The 21,409-nt window shown below is 40.9% G+C and overlaps 1 protein-coding gene across 6 annotated transcripts in view; it reads right to left on the reverse strand.

Moving 5' to 3' along the window:
- The window catches only part of MYOM2 (myomesin 2), a 188,017-nt gene that overhangs the window by 145,349 nt on the left and 21,259 nt on the right, over positions 1-21,409 (reverse strand). For all 6 annotated transcript variants that reach the window (XM_034766371.1, XM_034766372.1, XM_034766370.1 and 3 more), the window contains exons 7-13: positions 14,393-14,481; positions 13,836-13,886; positions 13,370-13,534; positions 6,723-6,884; positions 3,526-3,667; positions 2,349-2,548; positions 1,016-1,069 (exon numbers count right to left, since the gene is read on the reverse strand). In XM_034766371.1, coding sequence (XP_034622262.1) covers positions 1,016-1,069; positions 2,349-2,548; positions 3,526-3,667; positions 6,723-6,884; positions 13,370-13,534; positions 13,836-13,886; positions 14,393-14,481 — 863 coding nt within the window. The remainder of the gene's footprint in view (positions 1-1,015; positions 1,070-2,348; positions 2,549-3,525; positions 3,668-6,722; positions 6,885-13,369; positions 13,535-13,835; positions 13,887-14,392; positions 14,482-21,409) is intronic.

Here is a 21,409-nt window from a genome sequence, read left to right on the forward strand (position 1 = left end):
CATGATTAATTTTTTTAGTTAATCCCATGAGTTAACTGCGATTAATCAAGAGTCCTATTGAAAATGTAAAAAAAAAAAATTCAAAAATATTTGTAATAAATTTAAATTAGTATTCTATTAACAGTGCAATTAAAATTGCTATTATTTGCAATTATTTTTTAACCATTTGACAGTCTAGTAACACTGTCATTTCATTAGTAACAAACATTGTCCGAATCAAGAACCTTGAAATTTTCCATTGTGCAGTTCAGAATGCCTACAAACAAAGGTATCTCAAATCTCTTAGCCAGCTTCTCCATTCCATTACATCAGTTTTACATGGGTATAAACTCCACTATGTCACACTATCAGTGCAGTTGCACCACTTTTATACTAATGTGAGAGTGGTTAATCAGACCCTTTTATCTTCAACAGTATTCAGCTATCCTAGTTAACATTTGTATCTTGCTAGGCAAAGTAAGCAGCACAAATACTCTACAAGAACAAAATTGCAGGTAGAAGGCATCTAGGACCTCATCCTGAGAATTACTGAGAATCTCTAACTCTTACAGACATCATTGGCTGTGGCAAACACTTAGCACTTCTCAGGAAAAGTATATCTTTGAATAAAGATGGATTTAATGTACTTCCATTAAAAATGGCAAACACAATGTTTACCAGACCTTCAAATTTTGACCAAAAAGCCACACTAGGCTCATAGATAAGGATGAGAAATAAATTGGCAATAATCAAACACAAGATTCAGCTGTTTAATCTCAGATTGTGACTACTGAAAGAAAGGAGAAATGCATAATGAAAATGGCACAATCAAAAGCATGAATCTATTCCACCCCTCAGACTTTTGCCTGTGTTGATGTTATCCTAGGCTTGCAAACCTGAATATCTGCATGTATTTAATTTTATTAAGAGTTGGCTCACTAGGTGGATTTTTTTTTCAAGACCTCATGTTTCTAATTATAATCTTAAATTCCTTGGATATAAACAGATGAAATGAAATCATGGTAGCACTACATACCTTCAAGGTCATCCTGATATATTACAATGTCTCTGCCTCCATCCAGATGAACAGCTGTAGACCAAAACATTCATTTACAGTTAGTTCTCTGTAGTTACAGATTTTGAAGACTATCTTTTATCAGTGCTGATAAACACTTTTGTGTAGTGTCTGCTATGTCAACTGTGGTGTTACAGCTTTGTACATATGGATTCTCATTCATTGTTACACACTGATTCTGCCACCTTTATTCACACTGACTAGTGCTCACTCACAAACAATAAGAGACCATTTAAAGATTAACTGAAAACCAAGAATCATATTCTTAATTGATGGAATTGGTGCTGTGGCACAGTGGCAATGTGTGTTATCAACTGGACTTTTGAGGACTGGACATGAATGTGTGTGAGTAAGCTAACTGATGACAACATGCTACAAGGAACAAGTGAACTTTTGGTCTTCATAGTGGGTGAAATTCACCCCTGGACAGAAGGCCAGCACAAAACAGAGCTTAAGAAGGGTGTCACAAATCCATAGCCATTGTGCTGACCGTTTGCATAGTGTTAAATTTCAGTCAAAGTGAATGTTAATCTAACTGCTCTCCAGCAGGTACTATGGCCTATAACTTGAACAGCACTGATAGTGTTCCCTTACAGACCAGAATATAAGGAGTGCCCAGCATGTGATAGAAGAGCAATATGCAGTCAATGGCTGGCCTCTGCCTGTAACAACTGGATGTGAAAAAATAGAGGATAGACTGTAGGATTTTACTGCTAGTGAATTCAAATGACAAGCAAATTCCATTCAGCTAACACAGACATATAGAGTAATATTTTCAAAAGTGACTTTAGTCCTGATTTTTAAAGGTATTTAGGCATTGCTCCACTCAGCATCACAGCACCTTTGAAAATGAGACATAGGGCCAGATTTTGAAAGCTATTTAGGCACCTAAATACCTTCCAAAACCTGGCCCTAATGTGTTGCAACACAAAACAGAACAATATCTAAATACCTTTCAAAATCTGGCCTTTATGTGCTTTTGAAAATGTTACTCGTTACGTCTTTAAGCATTTCTTTTACATTTAAAAATTGTGCAACTATATGTAAATGAATTGGCACCCTTGGGCTCTTGGCAAGTTGCCAGTGTGGACCTTGCTGTCACAGTGGGAGTGCCTTCATTATAATTAGCAAGTGGAGGAGCTCTGGAAAAGAATGGAAGCTGAAAAACAGATCCAAAATTAAGAGGTTGGCACTGCCCATTTGGTTACCCACCAAATAAACCAGAAAACAAAACCTTTCTTTCAAAAATTACAGTGTAAATGTGGAACAGCTTTTTAGTTGTTGCATTACCTACTTTGTAATCTGTCTAAGTCAACAGGATCAAGAGCTGCAACTGCTTCAGAAACTCTAGACGGCCTGCTAATACCCGACTTGTTCACTGCTCTCACACGGAATATGTAAGACCGTCCCTCAAACAGTCCAGTTACAGGGTATTTGCAGATTTTTAGTGGAGCATCATTGCACTGGACCCAGTTTTCAGTACCCACTTCACATCTAGGAGTAAGAAAAGGAGATCATTTATCATGCCAAAATGAGCATGTGCAATTAGTATTGTGCCTATTAATCAGAGCACCCCCAATTGATGCCAGCTGGGTATATGGCCCATAATACTTTATTACTGAGAGAAAATTAGTTGTGTTATATCAAAAGGAACAGTACACTAGATTATACACATAATGGGTGAAATTCACCCATGGTCTATGCACCATGTAAAGCCTTTTTTTGAGTGTTTAAATGGAACTTAAATGGTCCATAGACATTGTAGAGCCCTCAACAGTGTGGTGAATTTCACCCTAGTGAATGCCATTTTAAAATCAACTTTTACCTACAGTTCCCAGAAGTCTGGGAGATAGGACATAACTACAGTGTATCAGATACAACAATGTAGCAACAGTGGGTAAATTGTTATTTTTAATATAGAATACTATATATACTGAAATGATAGCCGTAATATTTGTGTGTATAGTACATTGCTCATTTGAAATATGAAGGATGAGATGCTGGGCTTTGACTACAGCTGAGGAGCACTCATTGCAGGTCAGGAGGAGTGCAAAGGTGGCCTTGGATTCCCCTAATCCTGACCTGCCTGTCCTGTGCATGACCTCCAACATAATTTAGAGCAGATTTCAGGAGCAAAAGGGCTCTCTCGTTGGCTTAAACTTCCAGTTGAGTAGTCCCCTGGTTTGGATGAATTACTGTCTGGAGTACACAAGCACCAGTTTAAGATAACATGAAGGAGAAGGGGGCATGGCTGGAGCACTGCTTCACTCAATGCCCCCCAGCAACTGGAACAACCCCTTGAAGGCTGCTCCAGCAGGGTGCAAATTAGAACAGCCCTAACTTGTTCCAGAAACTATAGTGGCCACAAATAGACTCAATATTGGGGTGCAGGGCATAAAAATAGTGACTTTTTTCAGTACATACAGTTTGATACACAAAAAACAAATCCACAAATGTACACACACACACACCTGTCAACAAAATATCCTATGACTGGACTCTCACTTGCTGTATTTGGTGGTTTCCAGGTTACAATGACATAATCTCTGTTAGCATCATAGCATTTAACATCCATTGGTGCCCCGGGTGCCCCAGCAATTAATGCGTCAGCATCTAGATCAGAAAAAAAATCAAATCAGAGTTGGCTACAATACTCCTCAGGTTTGGAGAGAGACTTCGTTGCTATAGCACAACAAAGATGAATTACATAGATTGCCCAATCCATCTACTACTCCTGTTTTATGCCAGTGAGATTCCAGTGATTTCCATGAGGTTACATTGGAGTAACACAGTGGTGAAGCAAGCCCAGGGAGGTCTATCTATAGGTTTAGAAACCTGGGTGCAAATTTTGGAGGGTAGAAATTAGGCACCAAATTCTCACTAACTTTCAATAGGAGTTGAACAACTAACTTCCCTTTGTGCTTCTGAAAATCTCACCCCTCAGAAAGATGGATTTCAGTCACTCCTTGGTCAGAGAGAGGCACTCACTGAAGATCACGTGGTCAGGAGAAAGACATTTCCTAAGGCTACTTGGTGTGTGAGCATTTGCTACATTTCTAAGGTTACTTCCTAATTCAAATCTTGAGATACAGACACTGATGAGTAATTAACGTTTCTTAGCTGAGACACCTATATGTGGCCTGATCCTAAGAAGTGTTGCGTGCCCACAATTCCTAATGAAGCCTGTTAACAGGTGGAGTTTTCACCCTGCTAGGAAAGGCGTATACACATATTGGATAAATTCCAAACTTCCTCTTTCCTGGCTTTGTCTCTATTGTTGACAGAAACAACAACTACTCAACAGAAACCTCAATCGAAGCTTCTTCCCAAGTCTTGACTGTTCCTAAGGCTTTCTCTGCATATTCTCAGAGACATACTGCACTTCAAGAAACATCCACCTGCTGAAGTATTTATGCTGTATCTTTATGCAGGATTCTAGCACCTGATTTAGGGTGACTCAGAGAAGTCCTGTATCTCTGTCCACAACTTGCCACCCTATTGCAATGACAATGGTGTTGAGAGGTAGATACCAAGACCAGGCCCCAGTATGATCCCACCCTTTGAAATTTCATAACTATGGGCCTGATTGAACCCTTATGTTATATACACAAGAGGTTACCCTCTACCTTCAGATCACAGCCCACATGAAAAGAGAGGTCAGGTACCACCTTGGAAGTTTGTCTCCCCTTGGTATGGATCTCATGGAGGGCTCTCCACAAATCCAGGGACCTGTGAGTGGGAAGGGGTCAAAGTGTAGGTGTGGAAAGGATATGTTTATTATTCACCTACCTGCACAATGGAGATTCCCCAAGAAAGTTAATATGTTTTCCATGACCTTTCCCCCTTTGAAGTGGGATTCTCCTTCCAAGGGAGTGGACTAGGAACAAGGAAGCCCTAGTAGCCTGGCTCCAGTGAGAGCAGGGAGTGTGGCTGACAGGAACAGATGATACATCTATACTACATTTTAAAACCCAGGGGGGCGAGTCTCAGAGACTGGGTCTACAGACTCAGGCTCGCATGGGTCATGCTATAGGATTAAAAACACCTCTGTGAATATTCAGGCACAGGCTGCAGCTTGGTCTCTAAAACACACCCACTCCTTGGCCTCAGAGTGTGAGCCCGAATGTCTACACAGCTGTTTTTAGTGCTGTAGTGAGACCCTGAGTCTGTAGAGTCAGGCTCTGAGACTCGCTGCCGTGGCGGTGGGGGGCCGGTGTTAAAATGCAGTGTAGCCATAATGCTAATGCAGTTTGTGCGCTAGCCACACAGGAAATAATGGACAGCCGGCCACCACCCGTATCCACCCACCCACCCACCCACCCACACAAATGGAACTGTCTGGACAAAATCTTTGTGAGGAAGACCACATGCACATGCTGCTATACTTGTAAACAGAACAGGCCAGATCCTCAGTGGGAGTATATCTGCAAAGCTCCCTTGACTTTGGTGGAGCTGCACCAATTTACAATTGCTGAGGATCAGAATTAAAGAACTGCACAGACAGAAACATACTCATTTTTAAAAACAAAAGAAATGTAGAGCCATGCTCTGCCCACAGATGCATGTGGGAGCTCAAGCTGAATCAGTGGGAGTTGTGAATGCAAATGTGAGGGTAAACTCTGACCTGTATTCTATTTTAATGTATTCCTCTCCTTTTCATCTATGTCTCTTGTGAAAAACACATTCCTTTGGCAAGCCAACGTTTTCCCTCTCTTCCCCAAGTGTTAAACAAAGTATTAGGCTGTGATTGGCTCCGGTACACTGAAGGGAGGGTACATAGAATCTTTCTTCCCCCTCCTAACCACCCTCTGTGCAAGGGTCAGGCATAACCAGTCCCTGAACTTGAGAATGTAAATGGCCTGCTCCTGCCTAGTGAGCCCAGTAGCAAAAGCCAGCACAAAGAGGAGGGGTTGGGTGCAAGCACGTTCAAGGCTCTATGTGACAGAGTGTAGGGAGTTAACCAGTGAGCCTACACGCTGATCATTCTACACAGTTAGTTCCCCCAGAAAAGGCAGACTGATGCAATTGAAGTTAATTATCTAATCAGGTGTGAGGGGTGGGTGAGCTAAAGAGCCAATTAGCCCATCAGCTGGAGACTGATAAGAAAGGCATAGGAAGGAAGGGGGAGAGAGGATCAGGCCTAGCTGAGGAAGAGACCTCATAAAAAGGAGACCTCTGCTCCTCTGGAGTCCTGAAAGTCCCAAAAGCATGGAGGACACTGTAAATAGCATTGCTGCATGGGACTGTAAAGGTGTTGGTGGAGGAAATGTAAACAAATGGCATGGTGTGGGTACACAACCATGGAGTCTGAGCAAGTTCCTGAGGTGCTAGGAGGCAGGAGCAGACAGCGCCCTGTTACGCTGTAGAGCACCAGCCAGAGAAGCTGGCCATCTGTGAAGAAAGGAGTAGGCTACACCATCATTAAGGATGGGCTCCTGGGGTCTCTAGAAAGGATCATATTTTCAGGAGCACAATCACAACTTGAGCTCCTCCTGGTGCAGTGTGACTATATTGTCCCTGACACAGACCAGTGGATAAATTCCCCATCTATATAATGCCATGCTTTGGATTTCTTATAGCTTCCTTTATTATACTATGGTGCTAAATTAAATGACTTTTCCTAATTGCATTTGCTAAGTCTTCTCCCAACAAAGAATGAAAAGCATACCTCTGACAAACATGAATGCACTGTACTCAGTCACCCCTCCTTTTGTGATTATGCGCAGGGTGTATAAGCCTTCATCATCCTTGTTCAGATGCGTGAAAGACAGTGCTGCCTGGCCTTCTCCAAAGTACATTTTCGTCCACTTGGAGTCTTTTATTAGCACATCTGGAAGAGAATTGTGATCAAGCATGTGTCACTGAATTAGCAATAGCAATCTTCATCCAAGATCAGTTCTGTGTTAATCAGTGGCACAGACTGCCATTTATGCCAGCTTTACTCAACATGTTAGTGTTTGTATGCTATGAAAATATTTATCTACGAGAACTAAGCTGTGCCCCTGCAAACTCATTTGACCAATCAGTATGGGAAGAGGAGAGTACAATTTAGCTATTCTGTGCTGTACCTATTACAGCAAAGGAAATGATTTCCCTTCACCATCATTTTTAATACACTGACAAGAAAATATTTTAAACCCCGTTTTGAAACAATGCTGAAAATCTAAAGTACACGATAACGAAAGCAGTGTGTAATGTTTATGCCAGGGGTCGGCAACCTTTCAGAAGTGGTGTGCCGAGTCTTTATTTATTCACTCTAATTTAATGTTTTGTGTGCCAGTAATACATTTTAATGTTTTTAGAAGGTCTCCTTCTATAAGTCTATAATATATAACTAAACTATTGTTGTATGTAAAGTAAATAAGGTTTTTAAAATGTTTAAGAAGCTTCATTTAAAATTAAATTAAAATGCAGAGCCCCCCAGGCTGGTGGCCAGGACCCAGGCAGTGTGAGTGCCACTGAAAATCAGCTGCACGTGTGCCATAGGTTGCCTACCCCTGGTTTATGCTTTTAAATACACTTTTCTACCTATTCAGGTCAAATGTCAGATTAGTCAAATTTCTCTTTAACTTTAAAGACCAGATTTCAGTTTAATCTGAAGCCTTGCTGTAAAGATACACTGACTCTGAAACCCTCCAGGCATGCCTGCTGTGCAGTGAATCCAATTAAATCTGAATTTCTCACAGGTCAGAGGTGGCGCCCCACGATTAATGTAAATTAGCCTGATTGACTAGTGAGATGGGAGCAATGAAATGAGCAGAATATTTTATGATGACCAAGGAAGTCCCTCAGTCTCCTTTTCTTTTAATCACTGATAGGAGAACTTTTGATTTTTAACCCATTGAGTTCTATTATAATCAATGCAGCAGCATTACGTTCAAAGTTAAGCCACAGCGCTATGCTTGATTATTGCCCTGTTGCTCAAATACACTTTGGAGTAGATGTTCAAAAGGTTGCAGACAAATTATTGTAGCCAATGAATACATATACTGAACACAGAGCTGCACAGGGGGTGGAAAAAATGTGCCACGTCTTCAAGTGATAAAGCTGACAGTAAAGGACTGGGTAATGAATATCTGGCCATCAGCCTACATAAATTGAAGCAATACGTTATTACCTAGGCATTTCTCCAAGCCTGATTCTTAAGGAAATATTTCAGGATTTGTACAAAGTAATTTCAGTGAGACCTCTTTCCAGCTCTTAATCATGAGCTCCTTATATGACATTCCTACATTTACCCCTTTCTACTGCATTTTGCACAGTTTGTGCTCACTGCATTGTATAGAGCTGTGTGAACAGTTTGGGGTGAAAGCTGAAACCCCCCCTGCAGCTAAAACTTTTGCATTTTCTTTTTAATTTTTTTCCAGTTTATGAAAAACTTGGAACAAAGTGATCACAATGAAATACAAGCCTGAGTGCTCAGCTCCTGTGAAAATCAGGCCACTTACTTAGGTGCCTGAATGTGGACATGGGTTCCTTCCTTTAGGCACTCAAATTTGAAAATGTAGGGGCTTCAGTGACTTCCCAAGCAAGGCCAGAGAGGGAGTCAGTTTTGGAGCCTAGAATAGGACTGAGGAATTCTGTCTGTCAAGGCAGTTATGTGGTCTGCTATGACCATAATATCCGAGTTCCAGGCTCTCCGTTCTGAACTCAAACTACTAGAATATGCCTCTTTCTCGATGTACTATATGCTATCAATTCCTCCAGAATCTGTTAGAGAATGAGTCTGGAAGTGCCAGGGATCTTGACTCACTCAAGATACCCTGAAAACTCAGAGCTCTGCCATGTGTTAGTCAGGCCAAACGTTCCCTAAAAGTTGCAGCTTGTTTCTGTTGAAATCACATATGCACTGTTAGAAGTTACTGTGTTTGGGGGTTTTCCCTCACATTAATTTCCCATGTTACATATTATGTTCTGTTAAAATATCAGCCAAATTCTGCATTCTCACTTTTGTGTAAATCTAATGCAACTCTTGGACCTCCATGGAGTCCTTCAGATACCTGTATCAATGAATGAAGAATCGGACCCTACATCTTTTATAATTTATGTATTGCTTTAGAATTTAAAAAAAAAAATCTGCAACCAGCCAAAATCATATCCAAACTGGATTTAGATGTACAATCTTCAATAATAATTTCAGTACAGGTTCTTTAGCATCTTAAACTGGTTTAAATTAAGGTAGGAATTTTAAATGTACTACTTCTAGAGTCAGAGACTTGAAACCATTTCAGAGGATTTGATTCAATAGATTTACATATCTCCTAGAGTTAGTGACCAACAACTGCTCTGAAGTTTATTAATTTTGAATAAACACAAAACTCTCTTGCGTATAATTAATGTAAATAAACCACAGAGAACCATCTCAGGTCTTTAGTTGTCTATCATTTGCATAATAAAATAAAATTTAAGAGAAATAGAAATTATTTTAATACCAACCCAGAATTAAATACAAATTGTCTGAAATAATAGATGTTAGTCCAAGATTTCAGTTCAAGGCCAGAGTCCCTCTAAAACCAGAGCACTTTAAAAGATAGTCATCATGTTAGTTCTATTATTAACCTTCTAGACCCCCAAAATTTATGCAGTGGGTCTCCTGGCCTAAAATTGTCACTGCCGCGATCTGAAGCATATAGCAGGTGTTCACTGCAATAACATAATAATCACATTAATCCCTGCTATTCTTAGGGAGAATCTCTGCCACATAAGCTTCCCCATGATGTCAGTGTGATACGCATGTGCGCATCAGAGGTCAGTTTTTACCACTAGTGTTCAATAGAACAATACTGTTTTATTTTTCATTAAATCATTTGGATATTGGACTGAAATCCTAGCCTCATTCAAGTCAATGGCAAGACATTCACTGACTTCAGTGGGGCCAGGATTTCACCCCCAATCTTCACCTCAATGAGGATATTCTTATCTCAGTGCTTGAGGAAGTTACACCAACCGTACAAATCTTCACATATCTTAATGAGAATTAAGGGACTAAACCTACAGGCCCAAATCTTGAAGTCCTTTTCCAGTTTTCATAATTCAAGGATAATTCCCATTGAACTAAAAATTGAATACCATTGGACATCTTTTTGGATACCTGCAATTCCAATTAGCTTCAGTGGCAGCTGATATAAATTTCAGGTGCTCGGCACCTTTCTGGATTGGGCCTAGTCAGAGTTTTGCCTGACTAACAATGTACAAACTGATGGCTGAAACAAGCTCCCAGTTCTGATACTAACAAAAAGGCTTTGATGGGAGCAGGTTCAGCACCCAGAATACAGGCATCAAGTTTTGGCCCACAGTGAATAAAACTGTAGTTATTTTTTACTATTTGTATTGTGGTAGCACTGAGGAGCTCCAGTCTTGGAACAGGACCCTATGTGCTAAGAATTGACAAACCCAGAACAAAAAGGCAGTCCCTGCCCCAAAGGATCAGGCATCTCCAGCCAAAACCCACTCCTGCTTTATGTAAACAAATAGTCTTGTATTTTTCCTATCTATCTTGTTTGCCCCGTTGTTGTTTGTCACTTTCACACATACACCTTGGTGATGGTGAGTATTTCCATCAGACTGGCAGGGGCACAATTCCAGCAACAGTTGTGTGGGAATCCTTCCTCCAAAATGTGGGCACTTCAGAGAGAGGCTGCCCCAAGTGATCGTGACAACTGATCCATATTCTCACTACATCCAGGCTGTCCTCTTCAGAGTCTTGCCCAAGAATATCTGGGTACGTTGATGAGAGAAATCTCTAGTGATCCCTCCTAACAGCCAATTAACATATTTGTATTAGTTACTTTTATGTTTTATGAATGATTTATTTAAAAATAAATATCCTTGCCTTCCTCCCCCCTCCCAAAAAATCCCTAAAATTACACCAATAGGTATAAATTAAAGAGTGTTCATGCAGGTTTCTAACACACAGCCACCCAAAGAATTTCAGCCTGGACTGCACAATGGGAAGTCTTGGCTACTGAAGTGGCTACAAAACATTTGAATGCCTTTGTGGTTATGTTTCTCTGAGCACATGGGGCTGTTGCTCCACAAATTGGCTACTATAAGGTGGGTGCATAACTGGCTGGATAACCGTACTCAGAGAGTTGTTATTAATGGTTCCCAATCCTGCTGGAAAGGCGTAACGAGTGGGGTACCGCAGGGGTCTGTTTTGGGACCGGCTCTGTTCAATATCTTCATCAACGACTTAGATATTGGCATAGAAAGTACGCTTATTAAGTTTGCGGATGATACCAAACTGGGAGGGGTTGCAACTACTTTGGAGGACAGGGTCATAATTCAAAATGATCTGGACAAATTGGAGAAATGGTCTGAGTTAAACAGGATGAAGTTTAACAAAGACAAATGCAAAGTGCTCCACTTAGGAAGGAAAAATCAATTTCACACATACAGAAGGGGAAAAGACTGTCTAGGAAGGAGTACGGCAGAAAGGGATCTAGGGGTTATAGTGGACCACAAGCTAAATATGAGTCAACAGTGTGATGCTGTTGCAAAAAAAGCAAACATGATTCTGGGATGTATTAACAGGTGTGTTGTGAGCAAGACACGAGAAGTCATTCTTCCGCTCTACTCTGCTCTGGTTAGGCCTCAGCTGGAGTATTGTGTCCAGTTCTGGGCGCCGCATTTTAAAAAAGATGTGGAGAAATTGGAAAGGGTCCAAAGAAGAGCAACAAGAATGATTAAAGGTCTTGAGAACATGACCTATGAAGGAAGGCTGAAAGAATTGGGTTTGTTTAGTTTGGAAAAGAGAAGACTGAGAGGGGACATGATAGCAGTTTTCAGGTATCTAAAAGGGTGTCATAAGGAGGAGGGAGAGAACTTGTTCACCTTAGCCTCTAAGGATAGAACCAGAAACAATGGGTTTAAACTGCAGCAAGGGAGGTCTAGGTTGGACATTAGGAAAAAGTTCCTAACTGTCAGGGTGGTTAAACACTGGAACAAATTGCCTAGGGAGGTTGTGGAATCTCCGTCTCTGGAGATATTTAAGAGTAGGTTAGATAAATGTCTACCAGGGATGGTCTAGACAGTATTTGGTCCTGCCATGTGGGCAGGGGACTGGACTCGATGACCTCTCGAGGTCCCTTCCAGTCCTATAATCTATGAATCTATGAATCTATGAATCAAATGTCCTTCTCCAATAACCAGATTCCTTCTATCTATGCTCCATCACTATAGTATGTGATCACCTCCCAAGTATTTAAAAATAGAAATAACAACAAAATCATTCTGTGTCTCTTCCTTCCTAGCTTGTAGGAGAAATGGAATTATTATTTCACAAGTATATTTAGTTGTTTGCTTATAACATTTGTTTGGATGAGAGCCTTTTTTCTGTGTCCACCTGTGTGTCAAGAGTTTAGCATGAAGAAGTCAAATTAACTATGACAGCCACCCAACAACCATCAAGAGACCAATGATATTCTGGGAGAGGGGGGCTTATTAGGGTCTTTGTAAATCTCCACACTTCTGAAACAATTAACATGATAGATACCTCTTTCTCTGTAGGATGATGTGTGGTTGGCACTGCCTACAGGTACAGTAGAACCTCAGAGTTACAAACACAAGAGTTACGAACTGACTGGTCAAACACACACCTCATTTAGAACCAGAAATATGCAATCAGGCAGCAGAGACAAAAAGCAAATACTGTACAGTACACTACTGTACTAAATGTAAACTACTAAAAAAATAAAGGGAAAGTTTAAAAAAAGATTTGACAAGGTAAGGAAACTTTCTGTTCTTGTTTCATTTAAATTAAGATGGTAAAAAGCAGCATTTTTCTTCTGCATAGTAAAGTTTGAAAGCTATATTAAGTCAATGTTCAGTGGTAAACTTTTGAAAGAGCAACCATAACATTTTCTTCAGAGAGTTATGAACAACCTCTATTCCCGAGGTGTTCGTGACTCTGAGGTTCTACTGTATCTATGCAAAGCCTCAGCAGTTGAATCTGTGTCTTGACAGTAGACACTAAGTTCAGGCTCCTTCAAATTGCCCAGTTAGCGACTCCATAACTCTGTGTCCCTTACCTAGTTATTTTGGCACCTACTTCTTCTTACTCTTCAAACATGGTCATTTTGGACAACACTCACTCCAGCAGGGTTGGACTATGAAGGAAAATATCTCTTATCTGAGATAGTGACAGAAGGTAAAAAAGATGTATTGGGAACTGTGTTACAATCAATCTTTTTTCTCTTAGGAAGGTGAATTCTAAGCCTACGCACAGACTTGCGGGAAGGAATCTGCACCTGAACAATTAAAACTCAGTTACATGGAGGCATGTACATTATCTACATTATGTGCAAATCTACTTACCATCTCTGTACCATTCAGCACGAGGTCGAAGCCTAGTCAAATCCGGAGTGATCAGCAGAGTACATTTGAGGGTAACTGTTTCGCCTTCCATCCCAAAGGTGACACCAAACTTCTCCAAAAACTGAACATCAATATGGGTGAAGCAAACTTCTGATGGCAGGGGCACTGCACACAGAGAAATCAGGAGACTATTGAGCACTAGTACATGATACTTGGCACTAGAGGATTATTGTCCAGATAAGAACAGTAGATGGAATCCAGAGCTGATACATACTGCTGGTCAACACTTGTAGCTGGGAAGTTAAAAACATATAGAAATCTTCCATTGTGACATCTTAACATTTAGAAAGCAAAGTCAGAGGCAATATTTATTATTTTGAGCTGAAAAAATATTCCTCGGGCTCCTGACAATGATAAGATTGAATAACGTGTCTACATTTTCTCACAAATAGGAAAGCATACTTACAATTGATGGGTAATATCCCACCAGGGTATGGCTCTTCATCCCCTCTGAACCCTGTAAAATAAGGACAGTTAAGATCCAACCCAAACGAGTATGATATTTATTTCTTATTTGTAGCAGTGTTGGTACCAGGATATGAGAGACACAAGGTAGGTTAGGTAATATCTTTTATTGGACCAACTTCTGTTGGTGGAAGGTACAAGCTTTCAAGATTCAGACAGCACTTTTCTTCAGATCTGGAGAAAATAACCAGAGGAGTGTCTGAACTCAATACAAGGGGGACAGATTATTGAGCATAGGGGTTCCACACATACTGTAGGAGGCCACTTAAAATGATGTGGACAATCAAGGGTTAGCAGACAGTAGTGTGTGTTACAAACTGTTGTAGCAAGCCATAAAACCAGTGTCTCTATTAAGTCCATGGTTTTTAGTTTCTAGCAGAGTTAAGAATGTTTGTCCCCAGGCTCATCTTTTGAGGGTGCTATGCAGGTTTCTTTTGAGGATGAGGACTGATTTTTTTATTATATTTATTCCATGTTTAATTGCTAAATAGGACTTACTCCTCACAACCACAGCAGCATTGGTTGACACCTGCCCATGGACATTTGTTGCAACTGCTGTATAGGTAGCAGTATCATCAAAATTAGCTCTGTGGGGGAAAGAGGAAAATAAAGTACTGTTAATATAAACAACATTCATAAGTAAAGATCATAATCGTTTACACCACAAATCAAAGGGCTCCACTCAAAAACAAAGACGACCAGATTCTTTTCTAAACTCATTTGGGGCGGGAGGGCAACCAGGTGGTAATAACTCCCTAATTGTCTGTCTCAGTCCCAGCCCTGTCACAGGTAAGAGCCCTGAGGGGGCTGTAGAATCATAAGCAAGCTAGCAATGTTCTCCAGGGAACCATCCCCCAGATGGGGATAGCTGGAGTACATCACACTCTTCTCTGACCATTCTTTCTCCCCACTTCTCTTACACACATCCTTCACATCCTCCCCCACCGCCCCCTGTCCTCCAAGCCCCCTGTGTCAGGTATTGAGGGAAGAAAGGCGTAACAAACAATTACATCAACACTATCCCTGCTGGAATTCCCCTTCTACAGAGTTATCCCCAGCAGGGAATTGCAAGCAGTTTCTTTTCCCTTTGCACCACTCAGGCAGGACACAGGTAACAGAGCAGTCCAGGGAATCTGGCCTAATATTGCTGTAGACAAATGGGTTTGACCTGATATTTTTTTATTTAAGAAAAGAAGTTGATTAAGGAACAACCAACTTTTTATTTTTTTAAAGGATCATTAGTGCAGCAGCACAAGGTCTAATGGTGGAATAACTCACTCTCCACAGCCTTCTTTGATGTGGAACTGGCAACATATGTTTGCATATCTGTTTGTGTTAAGATTCCAGTGCAAACTTCCACATCCAAGGACAATGGGCCTGATTCTTTTTACACCAGAGTCAAACAGATGTAACTCCACTGGAGTTACACTGATTTAAAGTACAGGAAAAGAGAATAGCTCTTTGTATTTTGGTTGCGTAAAAATAAATGTTAGGTAAACATACATGACACGTGTGTATGTTCGTGATCTGAGGACTTCATGCAATTTAAGGGAAGCTCTATCCATTTATTGGAGACCATGACTTTTAAGAAGCAACACTGCACATGCCTGCACTGACTTTCATCTCAGAAGAATAATTTGGTATCATCCTGGAAACTCTCAATTGAAATGGATAAAAATATGGCTACAAGATTATGGACACCAAGCATGAAAGAACAGAACAAACTGAAAAAAGTTTGATGCAAAATACCCAAGAGGATTGCAGACTTTGTGGCATACAGCATGGGTGTTGCTAAAGTGGCAGGCATGTCACACACTTGCTTTTGAGCCTTGTCATATACTCTGGACTGTGGCATGCCACAAAGTGGAACAACCCATCCTGCTTACTTTCAGAAATTTACCTTTTGGTGAGAGTAAACATGACCAGATGATGGATCAAGCAATGGAATTACATCAGTACAAATGTACAGGGCTCATGGCTCCCCCTAAAGGCAGATCTCCAGCCATGCATTTTACAAAACAAAGTGGCAAAATACAGAGTATATTTTACAATTAGTTATCAAAGACACGATAACAAACCCTGAGACTGGCTTGTGTTACTTCAAAAGCCTAGGATAGTGCCCTAAACATGACAGCACTGTAGGGTTACTATGAAATATTGTACGCTGGGAAAACAAATTAAGCAAATTTTAACTCACAATAGATGCTTTTTTAAAACACGCTCAAAGAATAAACCAATAATTGTTCACAAATCTATCTAAAGTTTAACTGATCCTTTGCTATGGTAGCTGATCTCATGAAACTTTGGATATGAATTCTTAGCTTGTTAATATGATATTTCTGTACTTAGGCTTTATAAAAAACACAAAAAGAAAATATAATATAATGTAAAATAACATTAACAGCGTGATGCAAAATGTCAAATGCAAGGAAAACCTGCAGTAAGTATTCCACTCTCTTCTTAGCCCACCCAATAATGCCTAAGTATTGAAACATACATGGGATATAGGATTCATACTCTTTTCACAACCCACCACCACAATGCCTTGGTACAATGAAACAAGCAAAGAATGAACTGAGAGCTTTAATCTTAGATTTCTTTGCTTTCATTATTATTAAATATTTTTACTTGACTTAGTACTGATAACTGGAGGATCAAATGATAATATATCAAAAGGATAACTTTTAACTGAATAACGCTTTAAAAATAGTGGACAAGGCATCTTTACTCAGCATTTGCTTTCGTACCTATTAGTGCAGAGGTTCTCAAACTTCATTGCACCGTGATCCCCTTCTGACAACAAAAATAGTACACGACCCCAGGAGGGGGGACTGAAGCCTGAACCCACTAAGCCCCGCTGCCCCTGGTGGAGGGGGGCAAAGCCCGAGACCTGCTGCTCTGAGCAGGGGTGGGGGCAAAGTTGAAGCCTGTAACCTGAGCCCACTGCCAAGGGCTGAAGCCCTTGAGCTTCGGCCCTAGGCAGTGGGGCTTGGGCTTTGACCCCGGGGCCCAGCAAGTCTAAGCCAACCCTGGGGTCCCAATCCACTTTGGGGTCCCAACCCACAATTTGAGAACTGCTGCATTAGCATGATGTATTTGATTACTGGTAACCAATTAACAAACATTGCTAGTTATCAAAATTACACAGAATTCAGAACCATGATTTATTTAGTTACCACCGGGTGGCATGCAAGTAGTCAGGAAACTGTAGAAATGTCTTTTTTAAACTGATATAGGGCCCCATCCTGCCTTCCTTTTCCACTCAAACCTTTGTTTGACTCAAATCAGAATGCAAGAAATGCAGGATTGTTTCCATGAAATAAGAAAGCACAGTGAGATGTTTGATTATTTTTTCAAACGAATATATAAACATGCTGTCTCAAATTCTGTTATCAGTTACACATGTGAAACCCCATTGAAGTCAATAGGCTTATTCTGGCATAAGTGATAAGAATTTGGCCCATAGTCAGTTTCTCCTGTTTGTGAAAGTCTTTCACAAAACATAAGGACAGAAAAACATTTTTAAAAGTAGCATAATGTGATTTAAAATCAGTAGTGCTGGTAGGGGATTTAGGTGGGTGAAGTATTTTTACTACTAATAATTAGAGCTGGGCAAAAAAAATTGTGCAAATCATTTTTTCCATTGGTTCCGCCAAAACAACTAACAAATTCAAGTCAATTTTGGCAAACTGCACCAGCAAACACAAAAAAAATTAAAAATGTCAAACTGGCTCGTTAAGGATCTCTGACACAAATCATTTCAACTTTTTGTTTTTTTAAAGATGATTTATTTTGGAATTTCACTTAATTTTATTTTAAAATATACTTTATAAAGGTAAACAACCTTGGAAAATAAACATTTAGGGTCAAAGAAATGTTTTGCTTGACCCCAAAACAAAAATTTTCAACTTTTTCATTATGCCTAAAAAATTGAACACAGTTTATTTTAGATAGATCTAAACTGTTTTTTGTTTTGTTTTTTCTTATTCAGCAGTTCAGCCACTAATCCAAAAAACTGAGCTCTACTAATAGCTCTAGTAATCATTCTATTTTTGAAACTGACTAGATTTCAAGCTGACAAATTTCCATTAGCATCTGATGAAATGGGTTTTAGCCCACGAAGCTTATGCCCAAATAAATTTGTTAGTCTCTAAGGTGCTACAAGGACTCCTCGTTGTTTTTGCTGATACAGACCAACACTGCTATCACTCTGAAACCCATTAGATTAGAGTAAATCTATACTTTGAGCTGGGGGTGCAACTCCCAGCTCGAGGAGACATACCCGTGCGAGCTGTGATTGAGCTAGCACACAACAATTACAGTGTAGCCACGGCTGCACAAGCAGTGGAAGGGGCTAGCCGCCCTGAATACAATCCGGTCCAAGACAGTAGGGATGTACCTCAGGTGGCTAGCCCCACCTACTGCTCACCCTGCCACAGCTACGCTCTATTTTTAGCATGATCGCTCAATCAGAGCCACAGTGGGTAAGTCTCCTCGAGCCAGAATTTACACCTCCAGTTCAAAGTGTAGACATACTCTCCGTGGAGGGAAGCTATTTGATCTTGTGGTTTCTTCAGTTTTATGTAAACATGCAAAAGACATTTATATTAATATAAATATAAGTGGTTTGTGACACGATCTGGCTTCTGTGAAATTTGTAACTTGAAGATACACATTTGCTAGAGACTACTACTTTGAAATTTGACAATTGACCATTTCCTGCTATGTCTCTCTAATCTAGCTCTGTCTCATATGAGTTACACCAGTTTAGGATTCGTCTACATTGCAAGTGAAGGTGCGATTGCAACTCAGGTAGGCATAACCGTGCTACCTTTAATCTAGTTAGCATGGCTAAAACTTTAGCAGTGAAGGCACAGTGGCATGGACTTAAGCATGGACTGTACATGCCGGCCCCTGATATTGAATATCAATACATACACGTATCAGAGGGGTAGCCGTGTTAGTCTGAATCTGTAAAAAGCAACAGAGGGTCCTGTGGCACCTTTAAGGCTAACAGAATACATACACGCATTCCCTAGCCTGTGCCAAAGCCTATACTGCCATGTCTTCACTGCTATTTTCAGCTGAGCTAGCTAGATTAAAGCTAATTCAAGCTGCAATCACACAGCCGAATGCAATGCAAACAGACCTTTGAATGTCTTTAGATTCAGGGGTCACAATCAAGGTGACGTGTAAGATGGTCAGTGGGTATAAGTTACACATCATGTTGGTAACATGTACTTTGAGGGAGGCCAGAAAAAGGTGCAAGTTATATCAGCTCCTGATGATTCACCTTTGAATATGGCCCTAAGATTCAATATCAGTGAGCAAACTATCAGTTTTATTGAATGCATCGATTCTGGTTGGACATCTGAACAAAACGAAATTTCCTAAGTGATGATAGTCCAAGGTATATGGGATCTTGTGTAAAAAATTAAGGTGGATTCTCGGTGTCTGAGACAGAGGCTGGGGAATGGTTTCTTCATCAGTTATCCTAATATTCTGGTCAAGAATGTGTTTCCTAGACTTTGCAAAGGTCAGATGAAATGAGTACAATTTACCTTCAATAGCATGAAATGGGAGGGCAGAATTAAGTCTGTCCCACGATAATGATAGTTTGTGTGAAAGTAAAACTGCCCTGAATCTTTATCATGTTCTCGAGTGTTAATATTTGCACTGGGACCTTTACACTGCCATTTAAAATGTACCTTTAAAATGCACATGTTCATCTGTCTGGCTAGCATAGATTGCACCGCAGGAGTGAAGAGTGAAATAACATTTTTGCCTGAATTGGCATTGATTTCAACCCATGTCAAAAACAGAATGGAGACTGTAGTAACCATGCTTTTGGTTAAAGACACCCACTTTCGGTATGAATTCAGTTGTCCTGAGTCTCTCCTATGCTGAGGCTCTTTTCCATTGCCCTGGCATAAAAGGGTGTAGATGGTCCCCAGAGGATACCCTCTGGTACAGATGGTCAAAGTTTTGCTAACTTTCAAAAGATGGGCAATGGGGATGGGAGAGCCCACAAAATTTTCCCCAACTCCCGGCCTTGCCCCCACCCTCCACACTTTATTTTAATCAGCTCTTCCTCTAGTATGGAGCTGGGGAAACGGATGGTTCTCCAGTCAGCACAGACCCAGTGTAAGATTTTGACACCTGCTTCCCAGGATAGGTGGCATGGCAGGGGTGGCTGAGGGTTGGAGGGGCCATAGTTGGAGTGCACTGTGTTTCAGTTTTGCTGTGCTGCTAGTACAACAGCGTTATCCATGCTCCCAGTTTAGGAGGCATGTCCGTGCTGTGCTGGGGGAGGGTGTGAGAAGGGGTGTGGCTGGAATGCATAACAGCCCCTATGGTGTTTGCGGGTCATAGCCGCAGTCCACTCTATAGCCTCCTCCACTAACTGTCTCCCGTATGAAGGAAGATTTTTGTCAGAAACTCTACCAAATTGAACTCATGAAGTTTCATGGTCCTTCTGTCCTTCTTCCACGGCAGGAGTAGCCACAACATGGTCCTCGGTCAGGCACTTTGTCTTTTACCTCATTCCATAGTTTGTAGCTATTGCAGCTCAGCTTGTATGTTCTAGGGTGGGAACTCACCTGTAGTTCTGTGCCTGTGCCATTCTTTGTATACAAGCAGTGGGATATTTAACAATTAGACATGATTATTATTCAAGCATTCTGTCCCATAGAAGCTAGAACCTCCTCTGAGCAACAGCCTGCCACCTGCTACTCTGCAGTTCAGAACCCTGCCTTTCAACATGACCTTTTGGCCATGCAGTCACACCCCATATCCTTACGCACTGATTGTTCTTCCCATAGAACCTGGCTACAGCACAAGGGATGGCATTCGTCCCTCTCAGTATTAAATCTAGAAAAGCATAAAGCATTCAGTCTGTTGTACTAAAATGTATCTGTACTAGTACCTCACCTGCCGTGCAGTGACATTTGTACAGGTAAGACACTTACACAATTTTTGGGGGGTTCTGTTTTATTTTTTAAAGCAATGCTTGTAGAAGTTGGAAACTGGGAGCTCTGGTTAGGCCTACTGCAGCAGGGTTTACACAGCCGTATGCAGTCTTCCCCACATCACCACACAAATCTGCTGATGCTCTCTCAAGCCCTCTGCTATTGCAGTTCTAGACCTTCCTTAAACAAGGACTGCAGTTAGTCATGCAGGAGCGAGGGACCTAACAAAAGGCTAGATAAAGCCTGACCTCTACACCATGCGTATGAGGCAGTATCTAGCTGCACTACCCCACAAGGAGCCTGGGAAATCGGAGGCCTGGTCTACAGTGAAACGCTATATAGCACAATAGCTGCATCAGCCAGGGGTGTGAAAAAGCCACACACCTGCCCAACATAGTTATGCCAACAAGATGGCCACTCAGCTAAAGTGATGGCCCCCCAGGGTTTCATCAACATAACGAACTTTATTCAGGGAGGTAATGTTCCTACAGCGACAATAAAACCTCTTCTGTCAGTATAGGCTGTGTCTACACTATAGGGCCATGCC

This window comes from Trachemys scripta, chromosome 3, assembly GCF_013100865.1.
Source record: "Trachemys scripta elegans isolate TJP31775 chromosome 3, CAS_Tse_1.0, whole genome shotgun sequence".
NCBI classification, from domain to species: Eukaryota; Metazoa; Chordata; order Testudines; family Emydidae; genus Trachemys; species Trachemys scripta.